The sequence below is a fragment of the Polistes canadensis genome, unplaced genomic scaffold, assembly GCF_001313835.1.
Source record: "Polistes canadensis isolate GaletaPanama2010 unplaced genomic scaffold, ASM131383v1 scaffold_354, whole genome shotgun sequence".
Classification (NCBI taxonomy): Eukaryota; Metazoa; Arthropoda; class Insecta; order Hymenoptera; family Vespidae; genus Polistes; species Polistes canadensis.
Genome location: NW_014569901.1, coordinates 49,817 through 60,623, shown reverse-complemented (window position 1 = coordinate 60,623; position 10,807 = coordinate 49,817). Strand labels below are relative to the sequence as shown.

Here is a 10,807-nt window from a genome sequence, read left to right as displayed (position 1 = left end):
GTAGTAGTAGTAGTAGTAGTAGTAGTAGTAGTAGTAGTAGTAGTAGTAGTAGTAGTAGTAGTAGTAGTAGTAGTAGTAGTAGTAGTAGTAGTAGTAATAGTAACAGGAGTAGCAGGAGCCAACAACAGCAGCAGCAGCAGAAGCAGAAGCAGTAGAATCGAACGGAAGGATTAACGTAGGAAGCAATAGACGATGAAACGTTTGAAAAGGGTGCAAGGAATATGGAAAGTCAGTAATTATATCGTATCAATAGAATGGAAAAATGAATGCGTACTCACCCTGCAAAGCAATGGCTAGAAAGCTCAGGAAGAGGCCCACGAAGAACGCGGGTCTCAGCCACGAGCCCGTCATATCGTTACACTAGACACTAAAAGATGAGCCAGGCTGCTGGTAGCTTCTCTCACTCGCGACGCTCGAATTCGAGGAGCTTAACTCGCTTGCGGAGAACTGGCATCCGTCGTACTACCGTCGTATTACCCTGATGACACCCCTCTCCGTTGCTCAAGAAATTTCGTCCGCCGCGCATACTTATGCCTTGTTTCTTCGCTTTTCCTTTCTTTTTTCATTCATCTTGTAAACGCAACCCTGACATTACCACACGAATCATCAATATTCATGTGCCTATATTATGTTAATTGTTGGCATTTTGCTTTTTTTTTTATCCTTCGACAAAAAACTAAACGAAAGGTGAAAAAACATAAGAACAAAGTTGGTTTATTCAACGTTTATGATAATAAACAAATAAGCTAAATATACGCTAAATATACGCTCGTCGTGAGGTTTAAGAAGCAGCAGCGAGCACGAGCTGTAATTCTTCAAAATTTAAGCTTTTATCATATTTTCTTTTGCATATTGCAGAAAATGGAGAGGTAATCGAGTTACAACTCGGACAATCGCGTTTTATGTCAGTAGGTGTTTCCTTAGGATAAATCATCGTTCTGTTCATTATGCGATATCTTTTTGCATAACGTTAGAGGTGCGCTCGGATGGTCGCTTTCGCATCAGACAGAAAGGATCGTCGCAACGGCGACCACCTTTATATTTAGATGCCCGGGTCGCCGCCGTATAAGGTGGCCACTCGTGCAAAACTTCTTATACCTCTTCCCTACCCCGCCTCTAACTCTACTGTTGCTCTCGCTCGCACCGTGACCGCTCTCCTAATTCTTCTTGTCAATAAACACGTCATTAAAAAGTACAATTAATCGTTTTATGACGTTTCCCTCGAACCTGACAATCAAGATTTGTATGATGGAATTAGAGTAATTGGTAAATTGTGAGTTATCATTAAGGGATTCTACCCTGTAATATAATATAATAATCGATAATTATTGATAAGTATTCCAGTGTAATAAGATTAAACATATTAGACTTGTTTTTCCATTCTTAAGAACAGATTTGCTAGCCAAATTGGCTGCTCTGCCGTCTATAATAAGCCTGTATAATCATGTGAGGTCACAATGTACCTTGCGCCCCAGGCATGTTCACGTCATAATGATTTAGTCGTTGGATGCGTTCCTGAAATTATATCTCAAGTTAACCCTTTGATTGCGCGATTATATCAGAGAAAATTGCTATTGTATGCATCGTAGAATATCTAAATCTTGATGTTTCATTTATTTTCTAATTTTTCTTCCCTAATACCTACCTTCTCCCTAATGTTAACAATAATCAGAATTGTCATTGGAATAATATGTGTATCGTTGCAGGCTCGCAAGATCGAAGAACATAAAAGGAAGAAAGAACGCAAGCTCGAAGAAAAGTTCAAACAAACGGCGGAAGACGAAAATGTGAAAAAAGCGAAAGAGAAGAAGCCTGCAAAAGCGAACGCAGAAGAAGATATATCCCAATTTATAAAAGATCCGGAACTACTCGAAAGTTTTCTGGTAAGCTCGTGAACTTGTTTTCTAAAGGGTGCTTTAGAGCCCGCATACGTTTTCACACGACGCATTTATTTATGCATACTAATGATGTATATTAATAGTGTATACTAGGCAGGTATCTTAACGAAATATTACTTTTCAGGATCCAGAGATATTCGAAGCTTTCAAAAATATTGATGAAAATCCATCGAATTTTTTGAAATTATGTCAAAATAAAAAGACCGTTGAATTCATTGAAAAATTAGGACGTAAATGTGGCTTCGATGTTAATGACTTATTGAAAATGATGGGCAAGATATCAGGTTCTTCTGCTAGAAACGCTCCGCAATTTAATACCTCAAAGTCTTCTCAACAACCTCAGGATGATGTTGGTCTTGATTAAGCGTGCTATACCGTACAAGTTGGTACATGTATTTTTATCTTATACAATGTTTTTAGTCTTGGAAATATCTCATACATAAAATAGAGTTTGTTTTTCGATGATATTTTTGATTCTTTCTAATTATTATGAAAAGCCCTTTAGCCCTTTGAAAATAGCTAATCGGATATCGAGCTAATAAGGAAAATCGATGAAGGCTTTCTGCCTCATCGTAACATTATTTTCAAGATATATTCGCGTCACTCTTCACCCACGCATTTATCATCATTTAGCTGTTTCGTAACTTGGTTGACTTTCTTCATGCTGCTTTGCACGTAAATATATTCATTTTTGATCGTGTTAAATCTATAAAGTATATTATCTGAAATATTACGTATTATTATACAAAAAAAAATATTTTTTCAGTCAAATTCGATATAATTAGATTGAAAATATTAACACGATTGATTACACACATTGCAGTAGTCTATTTTCATAATTTGTTTGGAAAATGAAGGAACGTCAAAGATATTTTACTATAAATATTAATTGCTTGATTATTATACCTGACTTGTCATTATAACGATTTTCTAAGTAATAATTGAGTCGCAACACGGTGGGACGTGCATTTCTTTTTCAAACGTTTCAATTTCAGTTGCATTTCAGTAGCAATTTCTAAAGCACCTTCAACATGTATATACGTTATATAGCAAGTATTTACACGTTATATATATATATATATATATATATATATATAGCATAGCTATGTTGCGCAAGTAACGTTTAATAAATAATACAAATAAATAAGAAAAACATCATATTATCCTAATGATAGGAATGAGAAAATAGTAAATGGTATTGATATAAATCATTCTTAATATAATAACATCGAATCTTATTTTAATAAAATATAAATGTTCGAACAAATTCCAGATAAATAGTAGAGTCGATCGGCTCAGTTAACTTTGTTAACTCATTGTCAATTTACTTTCCACAGAGCATAAATTAGTAATTCCGATATTTATTTATGTACAAAATATAGTTTCAATGAAATAAATAAAGCAAGCTGCGTTGTCGCGTTAAATGCAATAAAGATATTCATATGATCGAATTGAAAGATGAAAGCCAAGGTGCATACTATATAAATAAACTTGATGTCACTGTTAAAAAATGTCTAATATAGCACATAAGGGCATTTCACGTTCTTCTTATTTTCAACATATGTAAATTTAGGTGCCATGGCACTTTCCTAAAAGTCGATGCGCTTGTTTCTTCGGACGGTAGAAAAAACTTATCCTCGTTAGTCCGTATCATCGATGTTTGCTCTAACAGAGCAGGCATTTCATTATCATATTCGCTGAAACTGAACCCTCTTCGATGTTGTTTCGTTTGAGAAGGATTATCGAGATAATTCCAAGGTCCTCTACCTGGATCACTCATTACTCGGCGATGTCTTTCGTGGTATCGAGGACTACAACGACGACGACTACGACGACGACGATGATGATGATGTGGATGATGATGATGATGGTGATGGATTTTTCTTTTCGGTGGCGGCATGGCATATTTCAAATATTGAGTACACGCCGCGGGAGTAGCAACGCGGAAAATAGGATTAGGATCTACATAAAGCCAGCTAGAACTATCGATGTATGGAATAAAATGTTTTGAACTCAATGTTAATTCAGTGTTACTTAGTAATAGACTACTATTCTTCGGAATCTTTTCTACCATGCAAGATATTCCTTTATCCTCTTCTTTAACATCGACTAGCATCCCTTGGTAGTAATGCGAATAAAGCGGACAAATAGGATTCCGCGAGTCTTGGAAAAGTTTCGAAGAGCGATCGAACGAATGCTTTCTGTGCCGCCGTCAGTTGAGCGGATGTTCACCTATGGGCGTTCTATAGCATTTGTTCCAGGCTTCTAATAAAAGTACGCAACTGTGGAATCGATAGAATATCAATAACGGTAATCCGATTCTCGATAAAATGCCCCAAACAAGAACGCCGAAAAATCTTAATTGCAACTCTTGGGATAACCAGTTTTGCGTGATTACAGTATCGAAAGCCCATAAAACGGCATTAGTGAATAAAAGGAAAGTGATGACCTGACGTCCTGGTTTGGCTAACATTTGAAATCGCGTAATGCAGGATCTCCTTGATGTTTCGGCAATCAAGGTGCTTTGCGCGAAACATTGGATCAATTGTAGGATCGAAACCGACAGTAACATGATATGTCTACCGCGCGTCTGCCTCGCGTTTCCATCCTTTGATTGGGCTTCTCTTTCTTCTTCGTTTTCTTCTTCGAATAAAGCCAAGGAACAAGCGCATACCACGATCGTGAAAATAGAATACAGTTGAACTCCGAAAATGGCAACGTTCGAGAGGAGGCTGTCGAGAGCGGCAGGTGCCTTGCTCGTTACTACGGGCATTTGACGAATTTGTATCAAGCCGGTTGATGTCATCAAACCGCTTAATGCCAGAATCCCGATTAAGGTACCGCATGTCAACCAAGACAAAGTAATATTCGAGAAATGTTCGTCCTCCCTAACCACTAGGAAGATCAAGATGACTACGATACCGGCTACCATGCAGAGTATTCCAAGGAAGAGACCCTTGCTAGATCCATCGCAACCTACTCGCGAGTGACTCGTTAAATCCTTGCTAACGGCGTGGAACTTTTGTTTCTGCGTTATGCGACTTCGACCCACATTTTGTCCCATGACAAATGTTACGGCGGCTGCGATTAAGCTAAAAATGAACAATAATAAGTGAGTGAGTTTTAAGCGAGTTTTAAGCAAGTTTTAAGCGAGTTTTAAGTTAGATTTTGGTGCAATCCATAACGTCTTGAAAATAACTAACCTAAATTGTACGATGAAAGGATAAAGAAATGGTAAACTCGATGTCCACAATTGTCCAAGCGTATTCGTGTTTAAACACTCTTGCAAGGCGATCACTTGGGAAATTTGTTCATTAGAAATGGGTCGATACGGCCTGAACATCGACCTATCTTCCGACGAGGGATCGACTGTAAATAATGTGCGAGAGAGAGATATATATAAGATATGATAAGAGAGAAAGATAAAATAGGATTGACTTACCTAAAAGATCACGAGAGTTTCTCGTTAAAGAACCGGGAAATCCGCGAAGGTTCAAAGTGGATGCAGCAGACGTATGAGGTCCTCGTTGAGCCAAATATACGAAATAAGTCCACTCTTGCGCAGAGTCCCAAATAACAAGACGCACCCAGACGGCTATGTTCGTCGCTGCAAGATGCGTAAAACCAAATCTGGCAGCTAAACCGAATCTTTCGACGAGCACCTAGTGAGCAACAAATGACAAAGCGAAAATAACGCAATCAATGTAATCATCATCATCGTCATCGTTGGTATCAATGAAATTTCACGTATCCTCATGTCTTACCTGAGAATTAACGAATAAAAAATGCATTTGTAAAAAGGTAAATAATCCGTGCAATACAGGGTGCGCAAAAATGACATCGGTCAAGCATTCAGCGCCTTGCATCATCGAGTGCATTGCCATTTCTAAACCATTGAAGACCAGAGTAGCTAATCCAAATACTTGAAAAATATATCTAATTAATCGATTTTTGCTTAGGAATAAATCCCATCATAAGAGGAAGATCTAATTAGTCTACTTACGAAGTGCACCGACGCGGATGTAAAAGCTCGTGGGTGCTGTTCTAGCTCGAGAAATATGAGCACGTTTCAATGATCCGAACCTCGTAATAGAGGTAGCACCGATTTCCACGTCACTTCTAATACCGTTAAGACTCGCACAGCTATCGATCAACACCCAAATATATATACCGATGATAACAGCGATACTTCCGACGTAGAGATACATCAAAAAAATACCCTAAAATGAAATGATATTTCCTATATCATATATTATTTATATAAACGTGTGAAAAATATAAATTGGCATACCTGCAAGCTGAGAAGAGGAACGGGCGTATCCATGACTTCGGCTAAACATAGTGCCATCATTACCACTATCACCAATTCTCCGTACACATTGGAAAGAACGATCCATAATTGAGAACTGTCATAATTCAGACAATAAAATGTAAATAGAATAAGTAAGTAAGTAAATATTATATAGGTATAACATATATAGGGGTTCTTACAATGGATCGGTATGGTCGAGCAAATCGTTTGGCGATCGTGCTCTCGCAAGAATCCTGGATACTAAAGATCTCGATGGCGGCGAAGAGGAAGATAACTGCGCTGGTGCGGACTCGTCGTTATCGTTATTCCTCTGAGCCCTCCCAGGTGTACCGCTTGGTATACCCTCGACGACGTTGCCACCCGCTGTACTCGCCGTCTCGTTCAAACTGTCCTTGTCCTGTTGTTCGTTGCTTGCTGAAACATCGAGAGTATGATCATCGAAAGCTTCATTGCCGCAGTCGCAACTGCGCAAATTCGTTAGTGCGCTAATTCGTTAGTGCGCTAACTCGTTAGTGCGCAAGCTTCTACGGCCGATGAGTAAATCTTCGAGTAAAAGTATAATCTTTCGATGCGTAAAATCGTGTGCAATTAGTACAAGAGCAAAAGCATGTAATTCATTCCGGGGAAAACAGAACTTTTTTTCAGATTGTCTCTTAGTGCATTATTGAATTAGCAACTCTAAATATATTTAACTGTAATTTTGTGATCGCGTCTCATTTATTTGTATTATTATCTCTTGATCTCTTTGTCTAAGATGCAATTTTGTAGAAAGTGTGATTGTTCGATTATACAAGTGTTGCGATAAAAAAAGAAAAAAAACAAGATTCAAAGATCTCTCGAATTTGGAAATTTGTAATATACGAACGCTTGAATAAAGAAACTAGAAATAGTGAATGAAAGCCAATCGAGCATTCACCGCAATATGCAAAGCGAATGCATATTTATTGTAAGAAGTTTCTCGCGACCACGATATTTGATTACATACTTTATAATTTTGTAATACCATAATAATATGCAAAACGTGTGGCGCAGCTGATTATATTTATACATGATTACAATACAATGTACGTACGTTGCTCTCGCTTTAATTTACTTTGGAATTCTATCTTATGCAATAAATGAATACAATAAATATGAGAAAAAAAAGCAAAAGAGAATTTCGATCGTCCATTCGTTCCTGGGTAGAAACGGGCCAAGTAGCTTCGAACGCTCGTGAAATGATGTTTAATAAGCTCTCTTGGATGCTATACGTATTCCGTTATCTCATCTTAGGAAGAACCCGTTGAAGAACATTCTCTTTCTTTCTCTCTATACTCTCTGACCGTTGTTCGTGAAATCAAGGGATCAAAATGATGCAGAGGATATGCACTTTGATGTTGAAAAGAGTCAAATGTCAAGAGTCAAGTTCCTCCGTCAGTTGGTGGCCGACAAACATAACCGAGTCGCGACATATGCTTGACGGAAGACTATACGGAAGAAGATCGCGAGTACCTATACACGTATAACGGTTGATTTTTATCAAAAAAAGGTTAAAATTACTTGTCTCTAGGTATACTAGAAAATGTAAGAAGAGATAACATAGGTGGATATATTAAATCGCTTAGATTAACGGTTAAAGAATAAATCAAATAAGGTAGAAGTAAAATAAGAAGAGTATCGAGAATCGTCGTCGCTACGATGCTACCAACAGAAAGACCGTTGACAACATTGCTTATCGATCGCGTCGAGATCCGTAGCCTCCTTTTAATCCTTACCCATCGTCCGCTTTCTTTCGATTCCTGATCCAATTGGAAATTTCGCTAACGAAAGCACTCGCGTACCTCCTTACGATCAACGCGAGAGAAAGATAGAGAGAGAGAGAGACGAAAGTGGTCCAAACGAGAAACAAAATTTGATGAAAGTTTGAACCAACTTCTTGTCCGCACTTTAGAATCACGTGCAGGACTACTTTCACACGAAGCATGCATTTTACATGCGTGTCCTCATAAAGAGCGCCTACGTCTACAACACCTGTCACATTCGAAATCAAAGGAATGTGTGATTTATTATTTATTTATTGCTTTGCAAAAATGTAACGTCTTATAGGTAAACGACGACAAAATTCACATTATGTCGTAAGATTAACGGAAGCGATTACGCGACTACTCTCTTTTGTAAATGTACTACAACTAATTGTACATCTTTCAATCATCTTTTGATAATTCTTCCATATGCTTTGACTATTATGATTGCTGCTTCATACCAGCAGATGTCTTCCAATTACTTCCTTAAATACATACGTGACATGAAAATACCGTTGTAGGATTTTTATGACGAAAGTAATAAACGTTAATCGTGCAAATAACAGCAAGAAGCTGGAGGAGAGATTTGTAATGATACATCTATACCTGAAAATGTATACTATGAAATCCAAAAGAGGTTAACGATTAGGAAGAAAAAAAAAGGCGTATCTTAAATTAGGATTATAATTAGAAGCGCGACTCGTCATCGAACGATCTTTCCTAACGAAAGATCACGGGACACAGGTGGTAGGTAGATAGATAGGTACAATACGTATAAATCTACTGGTGAAACAGGTGTCGCTTACTACCGCTATTCGCTTTTCTATTCACGACACAATGTGCCATATGTCGTACGGCAACAGAGACTACTTCTTATGACACAGACTTACTTACACGGTCTGTCTCGCATACAAATGAAAGCCATATTCTCTGATAGACACGGTGGAAAAATGTGTCTTTGGTACTTTTGCTGCTTACCCTTTTCTTTCTTCGATGCAATGTCATCAAACGAAATTTCGGACTTGTTACCAGAAAGAATTTCTTCGACTTTGTTGGAATTTTCGATCTCGTCCTCGATGCAACAACGCTCATCGATCATCTTCCATTCGGAATCCAACTCGGATATATCCAACTCTTGACCGGATTCTTGAAAAGTGGGAACATGAGGAATATCAGGGACCAAGGTTTCCTCGTCGTCCTCTCTGATCTTCCATTTTGCTCTCCAATTAGGTGCTTCCCGAGAAACGCTGTCAGAATCTACGATCTCCTCGACGAGTTCTTCCTCTCGCAGCATATACTCTCTTCTCTCGTTAGGATTTTGATAAACTCTGTACGGTCCGACCAAACCGACGATACCTCTGGGAACGACTACAGCGGTTAAACGGGAATCAGGGTCAACTGCGGCTTGACCAAAGCCTTGACCAAAACCTTGATCATTCCTGTCGTCCTTGCCATCTTCGGTATCGTTCACGTTAGTCTTCATTTCGTTGTTCCCTTCTTTCTTACGCACCTTTTTTACCTTCTCAACAAGGCTATAAAACGCGTGCTCCTCTGAATCTAGTCGTAGGGTAGGACGATTTGGTAAGGTTTTTCCAACGCGTTCCAACACGACAACAAGGGAATTCCTCTCGGAATAAGGGTGATTCGAGTCAACTCGTTAACGTCGAGAATGCTGTAGATCGGTTCGCGAGTCGCAGTCTCGATCCATTTCGGTCTTCTCCAATGTTTATCGCGAGTATCTCCAACTGCTGCCCACTCGGCGACACTCCTCGTAGAAATATCCATGAGTTCGGCCACCATGATCGTTCGAGGATCAAACGAACACCACCACCACCACCGGACGTTCTTCACGCTTCCTGTGGTCGTGCTTCGCTTCGATAATAATATCCATTCATTTAATTAACGGTCAAGTTCATAAGATCTAAAATACCTTCGCGTACGCGACCCACTAACATGGCGCTTTAAACCATGACAAACGATCGATTCAATATTTCTCATACAAATGGACTACGGCCAATCTAATCGAATCTGTTCCAACTATTTCTATTTCAACTATTTCTATTTCAATTATTTCTATCGACGGTTCTACTCTTTCTCGTCCACGACGTTCAATTTTACAGAGAAGAATAGCTTTCGTTGGCGAAAAACGGGAGGAACCTAAGTGCATGATGATATGGATCTAGCTCTTATTCGTGACCAGCTTGCAAACGAACATTTCACATTCCTTTGCTTATACAGTATATTATTTCCTTTCCTTTCCTTTCCTTTCCTTTCCTGTCAGACCAAATAACACCCCGTGTTCTTATCAATTTTCTTATTATTTATACAAGCTATTTGTTACAATTACTCCTAATCATTTTTAAATAAAACTACTCCAATCTCAGAGAATTGCTTACAACTATTTTGAAAATAAGAGAGTTCGGAAGAAGAATTGTGCGTGATCAAACGCCGTGTAAATAAACGACGTCTTTCACAACCGACCATTTTCACTTCCGCGGAAAATAAAAGGGAAAGTGCGCATCGTCGAAAATGGAAAGAAACATCCTATGGTTTCAATATGTAAATCTAATATACAAACTAAATAACTTTGAAAGAGAGAGTTCGGCGGAAAAACGGCTTGACGCAAAAAAGACTCTTTCTGTGTAATACCAATGTATATTGATATAGAAAAAAGAAATATTTAAAATAAGTAATTACCTGATTTACCAGACATGGATTCCTCGATAGGCTGCAGCATCGTACGCGACATTTTCCAAACGATTTAATTTCGTCCTTAGATTACAGATATTATTCCATTGATTCACACTTCCTTCTTC

At 38.4% G+C, this 10,807-nt stretch overlaps 2 protein-coding genes across 2 annotated transcripts in view; both read right to left on the bottom strand.

Annotated features, from left to right (window-relative positions):
- The window catches only part of LOC106791932 (sarcalumenin), a 7,704-nt gene extending 6,008 nt beyond the window's left edge, over positions 1–1,696 (bottom strand). The window contains exon 1 of the mRNA XM_014757950.1: positions 279–1,696. Coding sequence (XP_014613436.1) covers positions 279–351 — 73 coding nt within the window. The 5' untranslated portion in view covers positions 352–1,696. The remainder of the gene's footprint in view (positions 1–278) is intronic.
- Positions 1,697–4,110: 2,414 nt separating this feature from the next.
- Positions 4,111–10,614, bottom strand: LOC106791913. Its single transcript, XM_014757924.1, is given in 9 exon segments — positions 4,111–4,990; positions 5,102–5,267; positions 5,341–5,560; positions 5,663–5,820; positions 5,902–6,118; positions 6,190–6,304; positions 6,390–6,624; positions 8,970–9,647; positions 9,650–10,614. Coding segments are annotated over 9 exon segments (2,811 nt in total). The 5' UTR covers positions 9,792–10,614.
- Between the last annotated feature and the right edge of the window lie 193 nt (positions 10,615–10,807).